The sequence below is a fragment of the Vulpes lagopus genome, chromosome 1 (assembly GCF_018345385.1).
Source record: "Vulpes lagopus strain Blue_001 chromosome 1, ASM1834538v1, whole genome shotgun sequence".
Lineage (NCBI taxonomy): Eukaryota > Metazoa > Chordata > Mammalia > Carnivora > Canidae > Vulpes > Vulpes lagopus.
In genome coordinates, this window is record NC_054824.1 from 164,848,515 (window position 1) to 164,864,183 (window position 15,669).

The window sequence follows — 15,669 nt, forward strand, 5'->3', positions numbered from 1 at the left end:
TATGAGATGTTTGTGAAATCATAGATCGTTATATTTGATTCTCACAATAACTGTGTGAGGTATAGGAAGAGAAATCATTATCTACATTTTACAAATGAGTAACTAAGGTTCAGAAAGAATAAATTAGGGGCATCTGATTTATTCTGTGCTCAGTGTTTGAGCATCTGCCTTTGGCTCAGGTTGTGATCCTGGGGTCCTGGGATCGAGTTCCGCATTGGGCTCCCCATAGGGAGTCTGTTTCTCCCTCTGCTAATGTCTCTGTGTATCTCATGAATAAATAAAATCTTTTAAAAAGAAAAGAAAAAAAGAAAGAAATTATTTGCTCCTCATCACAGATGGCCAGTTTGCTTGAGATGATATAAATGTATAGGACTCTAAGGCTCCAAGTTGGGTGCCTTTTCCATTATACTCTCCATTGCCTGTGTTGATAGGAATCCTGACCTGCTGTGGAAATGATTGAAAAGGAAGGAAAAGGGAACAGTAAAAATCACACATATATACACACAGAGAAACATACTCAAAACGACAACTCTTACAGAACTCTTACCACAGAATAGAATGTGGTAATAATGAATGTGTCAATTTGTGGTCATCATATTTCTATAATTTGTTGAAATGTACTTTGTACTTTTGTACTCCTTTCATCTCTCCTCTCCCCAAATCCAAATGGATTGTGTGAAAAATTGAAAGCACTAAAAGAAAATGTATAGCTGGATTTCTTATGATCTTGGAGTGGGAGAATCCTTTCTAAGCATAAACTGGGGGAAGTATTTATGTATATGACAGGAGAAGTACTAATTAGCATACAAAGCATTTATATACCAGTTAAATTCAACAATTAGGGAAAAGTTTTAAGAACATAAAATAACAGCTTATAAGAAAAGAAAAGGAAACTGAAATTAAAATGTTTCAACATCAAGATGCCTGGGTGGCTCAGCAGTTGAGCATCTGCTCAAGCGGTGATCCTGGAGTCCCGGGATCGAGTCCCACATTGGGCTGCCCGCATGGAGCCTGCTTCTCCCACTGCCTGTGTCTCTGCCTCTCTCTCTCTCTGTCTCTCTCATGAATAAATAAATAAAATCTTTTATTTTTAAAGATTTTATTTATTTATTTATTTATTTATTTATTTATTTATTTATTTATTTATTATAGGCGTAGAGAGAGAGGCAGAGACACAGGAGGAGGGAGAAGCAGGCCCCATTGCCAGGAGCCCGACGCAGGACTCGATCCCGGGGCTCCAGGATCGTGCCCTGGGCCAAAGGCAGGCGCTAAACCACTGAGCCACCCAGGGATTCCCAAATCTTTTTTTAAAAAATAACAAATTAATAAAATGTTTCAACTTCAAAAAAAAGTCTCAACCTTATAATTAAAGAAATGCATACTAAAGCAATAATGAAATACGATTTTTAAAAAGATTTTATTTGAGAGAGAGTGAGCGAGAGAAAAAGAGCAGGGAGAGAGGCAGAGGGAAAGGGAGAAGCAGACTCCCCACTGAGCAAGGAGCCCTATATGGGGCTCCATCCAAGAACTCCAGGATCATGACCCGAGCGAAAGGCCGATGCTTTACCAACTAAGCCTCCCAGGCACTCAATGAAATGCCATTTTTCACCAGTTATCCTGGCAAAAGTCTTTAAAATTCAGCCATATCCCATTTTGATGATAGCATTTAGAAACATACACCATTGGTAGGAGTTTAAATTGATGCCATGTTTTATGCAGTGTAATTTAGCAATATCAGAATTTTAAATGTATGTGCTTTTTTTCTAATATTTCTTTTTTTTTAAGATTTTATTTATTTATTCATGAGGACACAGAGAGAGAGAGAGAGAGAGAGAGAGGCAGAGACACAGGCAGAGGGACAATCAGGCTCCATGCAGGGAGCCTGATGTGGAACTCAATCCCGGGACTCCAGGATCATGCCCTGGGCTGAAGGCAGTGGCTAAACTGCTGAGCCACCCAGGGATACCCTGTATGTGCTCTTTGATCTAGTAGATTGACATCTAGAAATTCAAACCATAAATACATGCACATGTGCATAAAGATATGTATAGTAAGATACTTTTTGAAACTGGGTAGTAATCACAAAAAAAAAAAAAAAGAAAAAGAAGAAAAAACTTAGAAGGTCATCAGGGACTGATTAAACCACTAGAGGCCCACACTAAGGAATACTATGTGGTTATTAAAAAGAGGCAAATTATGCCTGTGTGTTCCAATATAGACAGAAGTCCAAACTACACCCTTAAGGAAAAGAGGTATGGTGGGATCCCATGTGTGTGCACATATATGCGTGCGTGTGTGTGTGTGTGTGTGTGTGTGTGTGTGTGTATGTAATGTATATGGGTATATTTGGTTGTCTAGGTATAAAAATTTCCAGGAGGGGTCACAAACATTAATAGTATTTTGTACAGGAGATGGGGGAAGGTACCTCTGTTTATATTCTTCACCATCTATCCTTCTGGGCTCTAGGAATTTCTTATCCATGAGCATTTATTTCTTTATTATTCAAGGGGAAGAAAGTGATTAATTAGGGGGGGAAAAAAAAACCTTTAAGCCCATTTCCACCTCATGTCTCCCTCTGGCTATTTCCCAGTTGCCACCTCTTCACTGTCAAGACTCCATGAGTTAGTCTCCACTTTCTCACATCCCATTCATTATCTCTGCCTGCTGCAGTTTCATCTTTGTCCTCATTGCTTCGCTGAAATCACTCTTACTGAAGTCTCAATTATCTCCCATAATATCCAGTGGCTACTATTAATATTTTAACACACTGATCTGCAGTAATGGACAGTCCACGCTTCCTGAGAGCTCTCTTCCCTGGGCTTTTAGGATACTCCAGTCTTCTGGTTTTCCTTCAGTCTTTTAAATTCTTCAGTCTCTTTAGTCAGTTTTGTAGGTTTAGATGTTAACATTCCTTGGGTTTTCTTTTTTTTTAAAATTTTTATTTATTTATGATAGTTACACAGAGAGAGAGGCAGAGACACAGGCAGAGGGAGAAGCAGGCTCCATGCACCGGGAGCCCAACGTGGGATTCGATCCCAGGTCCCCAGGATCGCGCCCCGGGCCAAAGACAGGCGCCAAACCGCTGCGCCACCCAGGGATCCCCCTTGGGTTTTCTTAATCTGAATGTTGTCTTGCGGTAGTTACAGTTTAATCTTAATCTGAATGTTGTCTTGCAGTAGTTACAGTTGTCTTAGTCTAGTCAGGCTGCTACAGCAGAATACCATAGACTAGGTAGCTTATAATAAACAGAAATTTATTTCTCACAGTTCTAGAGGCTGGGAAGTTCAAGATCAAATCTTGGGCAGATTCAGTATCTGGTCAGGACCTGCTTTCTCATTCAAAATTCCCAACTTTTCACTGTGTCCTCACCTGGGGAAATGGGAAATGTATCTCTCCTGGGTCTATTTTTAAGGGTACAAATCTCATTCATGAGGGCTCTCCCCTCATTATGTATTCACTTCCCATAGGTCACATCTCCAAATACCGTCACCTTAGAGTTTAGCATTTCAACATAAATTTGGAGGCAGGGGGTGGGGCTGGATACAAACATTCAGTCTACAGTAAACATCTACTCATAGAAGCCTGGAATTTATCTTGTACAAAACCTGATTTCATTTCCACCCTTACCTCAACAAGTGTTGCCTTTCATTTCCCATCTCTGAAAAAGACATCATCTTTCTGCCCAATGGCTCATTGTTGGCTGTACTCTCTCCAATTCCTCCAACATTCTATCATTAACGCCTATTTACCTTCTAATTATTTCTCAAATCCATCCACTTCCTTCCGCTCCTGGTAATCTGTAGTTCATGATCTTGACCAATTACTGCCATAATCTGTGAATTTAGTCTCTAAGTGTTCCATTCCTTCTCTCCCCTCTCTGTGTGCCCTTCTTTTCTCCACATCTTAGCCAAAGTACTCTTACTAAGGCACACGTCTGATCATGTCATTCCCTCTCCACTCAAAACCTTTCCGTGTCTATCCACTGGTCTTTGATCAAATTGAAACACCCACATTATGGCAAGTCCCATCATGGTATCTCTTAAGGCTTACTATTCCTCACCCCTCTTCTCTCAGCCCTACACTTCACTTGAACTGCACTAGAGCCACAGCGCTGAATTCTCTTCAGTTCCTCAAACACCCCAGAATTGTACACTTTCACCACAGGCCTTCTCACAGGCTAGACATTCCCTCTAGACCTGAACCACCATGTCTGCCTGGAGCTAAGGTGAGGTCACAAGTTCACATTTTTTCCTCCAAGAAAGTTTCTTTGAAACCTAAATGCTCACAGAGCCTCTTTTACATCCTTTTTCATAGGCCTTATCTCATTGTATTATAATGGTAACCAGATTATAAACAGTGTATGACTACAAGGACCATGTCTTTCTTCTTCACCCTGTATTCCTTGCATCTACCTCTAGTATACTGCCTGACATATAACGTGCACCAAGTAATTGAATGGATAGGTAAGTTCATACATATATATTCAACCAAAGGAGAAAGTAATGGGAAAGCAAATAGTCATAAGTTTAAGAATAAGTAAGAAGTAGATGTCATTGAATACTACCAGTTTTTCCACATTTATTCTCCTTTCACCTATACTTAATTTATGGCACTCCTTTCACCTATACTTAATTTATGGCACTAATGAGACCAAAAGTCTAACCTAATTTGGAGAAAAAGAAAAGTTATTCATCTTTCCAATCACTCTTTAACTAGTAAGTATGTTAGTTGAGTTGTTTGTGAGTGTAGGTTTGGTTGCTTTTGTTTGTTTCACGTTTTCTTTAGATGCCAGTTAGTTAGTATACAGTGTAATATTAGTTTCAGGAGCAGAATTTAGTGAATCATCACTTACATACAACAACCAGTGCTCATCCTAACAAGTGCTCTCCTTAATACCCATCACCCGTCTAGCCCATCCCCCACCCACCTCTCCTCTAGTGACCCTCAGTTCTCTGTGGTTAAGAGTCTGTTTTATGGTTTGTCTCCCTCTCTTTTTTTCCCCTATGTTCATTTGTTTCATTTCTTAAATTCCATATATGAGTAAAATCATATGGTATTTGTCTTTCTCTGACTTTTTCACTTAGCATAATAGTCTGGCTCTGTCCACGTTGTTGCAAATGGCAAGATTTTTTTTTATGCTGAGTAATATTCCATTGTGCATATATACCACAACTTTTTCATCCATTTATCAATTGATGGACTTTGGGGCTCTTTCCATAATTTGGCTATTGTTGATAATGCTGCTATAAGTAGGGGTGCATGTATCCCTTCAAGTCAGTATTTTTGTATCCTTTGAGTAAATACTTAGCAGTGCTATTGTTGGATCATAGGGTAGTTCTATTTTTAACTTTTTGGGGCACCTCCATGCTGTTGTCCAGATTAGCTGCACCAGTTTGCATTCCCAACAATGTAAAAAGGTTTCCTTTTCTCCACATTGTTTCATGGGGCTTTAAAAATTAAATATAGTTGTGTTTACATTTAATTTAATAGGCACTAGTATATCTTATTCCATTTGCAATTTAAGGACAAAAAAAGTAATAGGTATATTACAATACAGTACAGTTTCTGTAAAGAGATTGTTCCTATTGTCTGTCATAATGGAGGTTAGTTGAGTTCTTGCCCTCCTAAATATGTTTTAATATTTATAATCTTGTCTTCCTTTGGTGTCTTTCCTTCATTGCATGTATACATGTATATGTACCAAAATAGATTGAATGTCATTTTTGTCTATGATGATAAATTTCCTTACCATGAGTTTGTTCATTGTAAGCGACAACTCAGGCTGACAAATAACCTCTTTTACCATTAGCAGTTGGGCTCATTAGACCATCCTGTCTGGAGGCTGAAAGCAGAGAGAGGGAAGATCAGCAATATATGTCATGTTTCCATAAATAGCTTTCTGTGTGAGTGGTTGTGTGGTATATTTTTTTAAAGCTAACATAAAAATCAGTGAGTAATTCAAGCAGTAGGGACTGGCTTTAACTGTAGCAGATAAACCAGTACAGCTAGTGCTGTCAGGATCCTCAGGACATTCTTTTGAGTCCACAAGTAGAATTCTGGTGAATGAGTTCTAATTTCTGTTGTTGTGGTTGTTGTTGTTGTTGTTGTTCTTGTTCTTGTTTAACTCAAGAAAGGAAACCTTTCAAATTATAGTAGAGGGAAAGACCTGTTTTTTCAAAAGATCTACTAGGTTGAAAAGCAATAAAATGTAGGGAGCAGGTAAAGCCACAGTTTTCCCAAAGTGAGGTCACAGAAGCAATTTTTAAGAACTTACTAGACCCTAGGCATGTTTATTGGTAGAGTATTAGGATACTGAATTTTGTTACTTACTACCTGGAAAATTCTCAAACAGGGTAGAGTGCCTTAGAAATACATACTGGTGAATACAAGATATATTGCTGCACCCACCTTATGGCTGAGCTGTTTCTTCAAGAATTCAGTGAAGCAGTCTGGAATCATAACTGCCAAGCCCAGCAGAAATTCACCTGCACTGAAGTGCAGGATTTTGTGTGGCAATAAGCATTTTTAATTAAAAGTTTCCCGGATGATTTGGAACTGATTCTGTAAACATGTGGCAGATTGAGCTAGCACATCCAAGCACCACTGGCACTTTGGGGGAAATATGGCTTTTTAAAAAATTGAATGTAAGCTGAGAAAAATCCAGCTGTGTTTTACTTAACATCATACTAATCAGAGTTCTTTGACTCCTTTTTTTTTCTTTTATCAGTGTATCCAGTAGTATGTGTATTGGCTCCCCATCCCCCAGCCCTTCACTTTTGTCTTTTAAGACTGATTTCAGATAGGGATATGGGTTAAAGTAATGGAATACTTATTCACTGTAGTGAGTAACAGAAGGCTTCTCTTGCCTTGTAGTTTATCTCTTAAATAGGTCAGAAGCAGCAGGTAATCTTCATCAGCGAAGCAATTAGATTTTTAACCCTTACCTATCATGTTGCTAGAGGCCTTGGAGTTTACATAGCAATCAAGGTTGTTTGCTGATGTTAAAACAAAAATGTAAAGGATATGGTGCTCCTTAATTGGAAGCAAAATTGCTTCTGAAAGCAGTTTCCCAATTAAACCAAGAAATAATTATATTGGAGCCCTGATTTATTCTCACATTGCATTTGGGATAATGGGGGTTGGGGGAAGAGGTGTAGGAGTTAGGAAGAGAACCCTGGCTAGGAGTCAAGGGATTCACAAAGTCCACTTTCAAGGCTTGGTTCCCTGATGAGGGCCATTGTGAGACTGGAGTGAGAAAAATGGCTTTAAATTCAAATTATTCTCTCAGTATATCCACATTCTACTTTACATTAGAGAACTAAACTGTAGTGCCATACAGAGCTATTAACTCTCTAGTTAGCAGATCTAAGAAAAATCAATTCACATGAAGGTACAGGAGAAGATAAACATGAATTAGAGGGGACTTGAGTTACTAATACTATTTCATAGAAATATTTGCCCTGATAATACCTCCCCCCCACCCCCCCACCTTTAAGCCATTCCCAGACTGCTTGATCTTCCTGTTTACTGTAATCCTGCTTCTCTGGGAATTACTTCTGTCTTCCCAGAGACTTTCTTCCCAATACAGGAAGGGCTTGCTTATTTATTTAGTATTGATGTTGAACATACTAGTGACTTTGGTGTTAAGTTCATGGGTGTGAGTGTGTACACACACGTACATAAATGTTGAACAATAGAAGGCTCCGAACTATGTATTAATAATTGAAATTTCAATAACTAGGAGGGGTTTTAAATTCTAATTCCAGATGTCTTGGTTGTAATATCTGTTGATGGCTGTATTGGGAAGTCAGACATGAATATCAAAATGAAATTTGTTTGAAATGACTATCAAAATGAAATTTGTTCAAAATGAAATTGCACTGGAAATACAAGTGAATAAGAATTTTATCCAACTTTCTCTTTAAAAAACATCATGTAGTCCGGATAAGTTAATATAAAATAATACCTAGGAACGCTAAACTAGGGCAAACATTGTGAAGGAAATGTGAGAGAAAGACTGTTCTTGCAAGTGGGATATAGCAAATACTTCCTAGTGGAGGGCAGGGAATCACAGAGGGGCAAGCTAAAGCTCAGGTTTGTCCCTGAGTTAAAGATTCTCCTCCACCCACAAAGTTGCCCCTGGCTTTTTCCTACATCCTTTGACTTTGAGGAACTGTTCATGGAAATAAGTGGAGACCTCGCCATTCCTTCCTTTCTGTCTTAAAATGGTCACTTTCACAGAACAAGCTCCTGAGTCCTTCAAACCACAGCTTCTCCCTGCTGCCTCCCAGCCCTACTCTCCTTATAGGTAGAGCACCATGGCAACAGGCCCAGCCCAGAGCCAAGAACCTTGTTTGTGTTACCTGAGGGGCTGGATGCAGCCTGAGGGAGAGAAGAAGGAATATTACCTATCCTGCAGCCTCTATTTGTGTTTCTGTTCCACTTCCGGTGGAGCCGTGAAATGACACCTGGAAAACGTTCATCCGAAGATGTTACCGGTCACCGGAGGCAGCAGGGAATCTCTCTTCTGTTGGTTCTTGTCTTCTAAGCAGGGAGCTGTGCTCTGAGATAGTACAGAAAGGGACTTGCTACACCGTGACATGTGGCACCGCTATGATTTGGGGTTGCACTGCCAGGTGGCTGTACGATTGCTTCATGTAGGTAGGCATTTATTTTTGTTTAAAATAAAATCCATTTGTTTTGGAATGTCTTCCTTGCAAATGTTCAAAATACAAGTAAGCCTTTTGTCATCCCTCCTTCTATTTCAAATATGCCTTAATCTTTCCTGTTGGGAGGCTCATTCCCAGAGTACAAGAGGTTTTCCCTTCCAAACAACTCCTTCTGGGAAATTTGGGCTGGAATTATTGTTTTATATTTGTTTTATAAACATTACGGTATCCTGTTAGCTGGCTCCCTATGAACATACTGTGAAAGATTATATGGAAATTATATATTAAAGTAAAATTTTTTTGGCCTTTAGTTGTTTAGAGTTGATGTGCTGTGTTTGCAATATATAAAATGTCATTGTCTTACCCAATAGAACAAAAGAAAATAAATGTTAGCTTGTTATGTTTCTATGTACAAAATATTAAGTGGCTTTTGTCCCTTTTGTACATGTTCTATGTTATCCATGGGAAATATAAATATTGGCTTTTTTGACTGTAGAAAGGCTGCTGAATATCAGAACGCATGTTTTTCAGTGTAAACATTAAATGGTAGTTGTTTTTTTATGTGCGTGAAAAGAAGAATGGATTCAAATTCTTACTATACAGAGTTTGATGAAACAATGTTAGGATGGAAAGAAGATGGAAAGAGAAGCCTTTAGTGCTAGTTTCCTGTATCTCGTTGCCTTATAATTTAACTGAGAGCCATTCTGACATTAATGTTAACGTAGTCGTTTCAAGGAAATAAATGAAGCTCCTTATTTAATGTGTTTTACAAAAACAAATGTCTTTACCCAGGGCATTTCTTTTTATCTCTATTACTGGGTACTTCTACTTGAAACATGTGTATTTAACTCTGGGTGTTTTAGTCAATAAATTCTATAATTATGGAGTAAAACTACTTGACTATCCAGTTCTGGATCCAAGAATATTTTACTTTATATTGACTTCATTAATTCTTCCAAAGGATAGGCAGCAAGGGACCAGCGCCTGTCATGACCGGAGTCATTCCCAACATTCTTTTTTTAAACAACTAAGAAACAGAATCAGTCAGTGTGCCTGAATGGTGTTGACAAAGATTTGTTCTTCTAGATGAGAGTTTGAACATTTCTTTTGAGGGTGGGAGGTTTCTTCAAGGCATTTTATTCTTTATTCATGTTTATACAGTAGAGCATGGATATGACCAAATGCTTGCCAGAAGAGAATTCCACATTGAGATGGAAATCAGATCTTTTGAAAGGCAGAGTCTTGTGCTGAAAAGTTTGGCTTTGACTCTGTGTGTGACTGTGTTTATTCTGCCAAAGCAGAAAGAAGCAGAATGAGGGTTCAGGAACTACTATTTTGTCAAGGATAGAAGAGGTTCACGCTATAACAGGCACACACAAAAAGAAAGAAATAAAATATGTCTTTTGATAATACCTTTGCATGAAAATAGAATATATAAACTACCTTGAAGAGTATGTATTTCCTCATCTTCAAGACAGGAATGAGGATTAAAAACAATGTCTGTAGTGGAGCTTTTTGAATTCCCTTGAGACTGGTAAAATTCTAATATGTTTTTGTGTTGTGCTGAAAAAAAAAGTTTGTATGTGTGTATACACATACAAATATGTGGTTTATATGTTCCAAGTGAATATGAATATGGTTATATTATTATTATTATTATTATTGATTAACTATGAATTTGTCCCTTATTTACTTTTCTCTTAGGCATTTATACATTTGTTGTTAGCCTCCAGTGCATTAGTCCTTCATTTTCTTGTTGGCCAAGTAGTTACATTGTCTTAAAATATCTTTTCCTACTTTTAGGGCTCGTGGTCTGCCTAAACTAAAAGAGTCACGTTCCCATGAGTCATTGCTGAGCCCTTGCAGTGCAGTGGAATGTCTGGATCTTGGCAGAGGAGAGCCTGTGTCAGTGAAGCCACTCCATAGCAGCATCCTTGGACAAGACTTCTGCTTTGAGGTAAAAAGCATGGAAAGAAGGAAGAATGGTTAGACACCGTCAGATTTTCTGTCCAGTAATTTTATGATTTCATTACGATGGCATTGATGATTTGATCATCTTAAGTGACTTTTTGTTGCTGAAAATTGCCTACTTATAGGTAAAAAGTTGGAAATCTATTAATGTAAATATATTGCTCGTTAACATTATTAATGATGGCTTCTCACTCCTTTTGGCCTAATCTGCTTTCAAAATAAATGAATTCTTCTTATATCCTCAGCAGAGGTTTACAAGCTTAACAACTTACCAAGTTAGCATTTTAATTTTTTGGTTTTTTTTTTTTTTTTAAGATTTTATTTATTTATTCATGAGACACAGAGAGAGAGAGGCAGAGACACAGGCAGAGGGAGAAGCAGGCTCTATGTGGGGAGCCCAATGTGGAACTTGATCCCAGGACTCCAGGATCAGGCCCTGGGCTGAAGGCGGTGCTAAACCGCTGAGCCACCCAGGCTGCCCAATTTTTTAGTTTTGATAAAGGTATCACCCACTGTATTTTCTCCTAAAAACCTAAGCCCTCAATTTTAATGATCTTTGAGGAGACTCACCAAAACCATAATTTTTCTAACTACAACCTGAGCAGTTCAAGATCTGAGACCATGTCTTATTTATTTTTGTAATTCCCTGCACACAGCCCAGTCCTTGGCACATTGCAGGTACCTAATTTCTTGAATGAATGAAATTGCTCTTCACTAGCAAATTATGACTATCACTCTTTATAAGGTAATTTCTCCCTCTCAAACTAAATGAATACAATTCACAATTGGCAGTTGGCCATTTGCAATTTTAAGTTACATATATACATATAAAATTGCTAGGGTTAGGATTTAGTTAATTAACATGAACTTACTAAGTGGCGAATATGAATCCCATGGTATATGTGTAGAAGTTGAAAGGTGTTTGATTTCTGTTCTTATGTATTCTTATGGACTAACCCTGTCCAACAGAAATATGTTAGCCAAATATATAATCTAAAATTGTATTAGACCCAAATATCATCATTTTGACATTAACTAATATAAAATTATCAACAAGTTTTTTTACATCCCTTTCTTAAAGGTAAGTCTTCAAAAGCTGATGTGTATTTTATATTTACAATACATCTCGTTTTGGACTAGCCAAGCCACATTTCAGGTGCTCACTAGCCACATGTGGCTAGTAGCTACCATATTGAATAGTACACATAATCTGATCTGATTCATTAGATTATATAACCTTAGATTGAGTTAATATGTGAGCACACTTCAGCTATTGGAACAGGTCATTTGTTGGCGTTCTTTTTTGCAAAAGTTATGTGAATTTGTGGAACTCAATTCAAAAGGCTTTATACCAGGCCCAGTGTTAGGTGCTAGGTATATAAACAGTATAGTTCATTTTTAAAGGAGAGTGATAATAGTGGTCAGTGACCGGAAATTAACAAGCTGTTTGCCTAGTGGAGGAGAAATGGGTTCCAAAGATAGTAATTCAGTAATTCTTTTCACTTTCATAGAGTACCCTTTCTGTAATGTTATTGTGAAGGCAGTCCCAAGAAATTTGACAAGCTGTTTTAGAGGCTCTCAGTTATTTTTTTATTAACTCACTGAATTGAGCATATTCGTTTGCAAGTATTTTAAGATGTGGCCTGGAAGGTTTTTAATTTTGATCTTTCCACAGTGACAGCTAGTTTTAGATTCCTGACCTGAATTCTCAATGGCTTCTGTTATCAAACCTGGAAATGAGTATGGATATTCCCTACAAAAGAGAACAAAAGCAGATATAGAATATAGATATCACAGAACTACCAAATGTCATTTTGGTTTTGTGTGTTATGATTTGGGTTCATGGCATATTCCTAAGATTTTATTATTAGAAAGAGAATGAGCATGAGCGGGGACAACTGCAGAGGGAGAGGGAGAAGCAGGCTCCCCATGGAGTAGGGAGCCCAATGTGGGGCTCGATCCCAGGACTCTGGGATCATGACCTGAGCTAAAAGCAGTCACTTAATCAACTGAGTCACTCAGGTGTCCCCATAGCATATTCCTAACTCTTAAATGATAGAATTACAAAGATAGAGCCCCCAAGCCCTATTCCTTTTCCTTATCTCTAATCTTTATGTTGAAGGTTACATACTTAAGTGGAAGTAAATGCTTCAGCTGTAACTCTGCTTCAGAGAGAGATAAGTGGATGGAGAACCTTCGTAGGACAGTTCAACCAAATAAGGTAATAGTGGTTTTGAATATCTAAAAAATGTAGAACTCTGTGAGCAGTAAGTTAATAGAGGGTAAATGCAGCAATCATACCTTAATTTTTATAGTGCTTTTAAAACACATTTACATGTTACGCCATTTTATACTCAAAATAATCTTGTTGCACATATTCCTGTGATTTTACCTCTGTGGGTAAAAAGACTCAAAAGTTACATGACATGCCCTGGTCAGAAGCTGGTGCCCAACGGAAATGGGACCAGAACACTAGTTTCTTAACTACTTATCTCTTCTTTTATTTGTAGAAACTAAGCTAGTTGCCATTAGGCTGGCTATATTAGAACTTACATTACAGGATGATATTTTTTTAACCCAAATAAATTGAGTGTATGAAGCTAGATTCTGATATCTTCTTGTTTAGAGCTTGCTACTACACTGAACAAAGAGATAGCAATCCCCTTCATTATTTAATGACTACCCTTAATACAGTGCCTGGGTAGCATCACCTACTTTAAAAGGAAAATACTGTTTTTCTGGGATTTCAATTTTCCAACTCGACTTTGTTGCTTTTTTATAGGACAATTGCAGACGAGCTGAAAACGTTCTTCGTTTATGGATCATTGAAGCCAAGGACCTTGCCCCCAAAAAGAAATATTTCTGTGAACTGTGCCTTGATGATACCCTCTTTGCTCGTACAACCAGCAAGACCAAAGCAGATAATATTTTCTGGGGTGAACATTTTGAATTTTACAGCCTTCCACCTCTTCATAGCATCACAGTTCACATTTATAAAGATGTGGAAAAAAAGAAAAAAAAAGACAAGAATAATTATGTAGGGCTAGTCAACATTCCCACTGCCAGTGTGACTGGGCGCCAATTTGTAGAAAAGTGGTATCCAGTGAGTACCCCTACACCCAACAAAGGAAAGACCGGAGGACCTTCTATTCGGATTAAATCACGTTTCCAAACTATCACCATTCTGCCTATGGAGCAATACAAAGAATTTGCAGAATTTGTCACCAGCAACTATACCATGCTGTGTTCTGTCCTTGAACCAGTAATTAGTGTGAGAAATAAAGAGGAGTTGGCCTGTGCCCTAGTGCACATTCTTCAAAGTACTGGCAGAGCCAAGGTAAGTGGAAAAAGAGGGTTGAATTGTTCTGAATCTCTCCCCTACCTTTTGTGAAGAAGCAAACTTCCTGTGTTTCATGTAGAGATCCAAATTGGATAAGTATACTTTCTATGCTTTTTTGGTCAAAAAAAAAAAAAATTAGGAAGGAAGCCTATTAGTAGTTCTCAGATCCAGAAAAGGTGAGGATTATAAAACAAAGAAATAACATGGAGGAACTAACAGATATTTATTTGAAGTCTATTCACCTGAAACATAGATACCAGGACTAGCTCTTTATCATCGGACAGAATAAATGGTAGGATTGGTGTGCTAATCCCACAGTGTGTTCAAGATTATTATTATTTTTTTAAGATTTTATTTATTCATTCATGAGAGACACAGAGAGGCAGAGATGGGAGAAGCAATCTCCATGCAAGGATCCCAATGCAGACCTGGATCCTAGGACTCTGGGATCATGCCCTGATCATCCCCAAGGCAGATGCTTAGCCACTCAGCCACCCAGGTGTTCCTGTTCAAGATTATTTTTAGTTCCAGAATGTGCTGTATGATGGTTATACTCCTTCCTATATTTTAAGTTAATCTGATGACTCTAGTCCCTAGTCACAGAAGGAGATATTCCAGAAGCATGGTGGGCATTGGCAAGAGTCTTATGGAATTAAAATACCAAGTGATATTAATTAGTAGCTGTTTAATGATATTCTTATCTCATTTCATCCTGGATAGAAGTAAAAATTCAGGAAGATGGAAAAAGAAATATGCTTAATTATATGAAGAAAACCAACTCATAGTCTTTGATCATCCTAAACTATGATAATTACTATCTCTATGAGGTGAATTGACTAGGCTGAGTCTTCATTATATTGTATGCAAATGGATCATGGTAAAACCATATTTTAGATCAAGAGGAATTCACAAGTGGAATAATTTATTTAGAACCAAATTAAGTGCTTTTAAGATTTCTTGATACAAATCAGAATATATCAGTATATTTAATATGTAGTCCTTTACCTAACTGCCATCCTGATTATCATTTTTGTAGTTGAATATTTTGATAATTATTTTGAGTTTTCTAGTGTTACAAATGCATACAAGTTTGGGGTGAGATGTCATTGAAATTTTGAATTTCATCTTTGAAATTGCATGGATATGTTCATTCTGCTCTTCCATTGCTTAAAGTTTAAGATAAATAAATAGATTTACATAGAGAGAAAGAAATACATATCTATCTCTATAGGATATTTTTTTAACAACTTTTGGGGTAAACAACAGTTTACATGCAACACACCCATTTTAAGTGGAAAAAAAAAAGTTTCGACATATTATGGACCCATGGAAACCACAACAGTCAAGATATAAAATGTTACCATAATCCCCATAAGTTTGCTCCTATTCCTTAGCATATGAGTTATAGTAGTGATTCGTATATCTATAACTCTTACTTTTTGGGTAACTAAATCCAATTAATGTTCAAAATGCTTAATTTTAAAGTAAAAGTAAATCAGCATATTTCTTTTGTTTTTGCTTTTATAACTTTTCAAATATGTGATGTTACTACATTTAAAATGAACAACGATAGACATTGAATTTTACATCAAGTTAATCTTTAAGATTGTTGAGAAAGGAACCAGCTATTTCTTAAGGGCTTTATTTTTCCTTATGCCTTTATTCTGGGTGGATGGATGGATGGATAGA

The 15,669-nt window shown here is 37.5% G+C and overlaps 1 protein-coding gene across 8 annotated transcripts in view; it reads left to right on the forward strand.

The window, feature by feature from the left end:
* The window catches only part of RASAL2 (RAS protein activator like 2), a 352,059-nt gene that overhangs the window by 300,931 nt on the left and 35,459 nt on the right, over positions 1-15,669 (forward strand). For all 8 annotated transcript variants that reach the window (XM_041754415.1, XM_041754427.1, XM_041754435.1 and 5 more), the window contains 3 exons: positions 10,473-10,626; positions 12,763-12,861; positions 13,423-13,977. In XM_041754415.1, the coding sequence (XP_041610349.1) occupies positions 10,473-10,626; positions 12,763-12,861; positions 13,423-13,977 (808 nt within the window). The remainder of the gene's footprint in view (positions 1-10,472; positions 10,627-12,762; positions 12,862-13,422; positions 13,978-15,669) is intronic.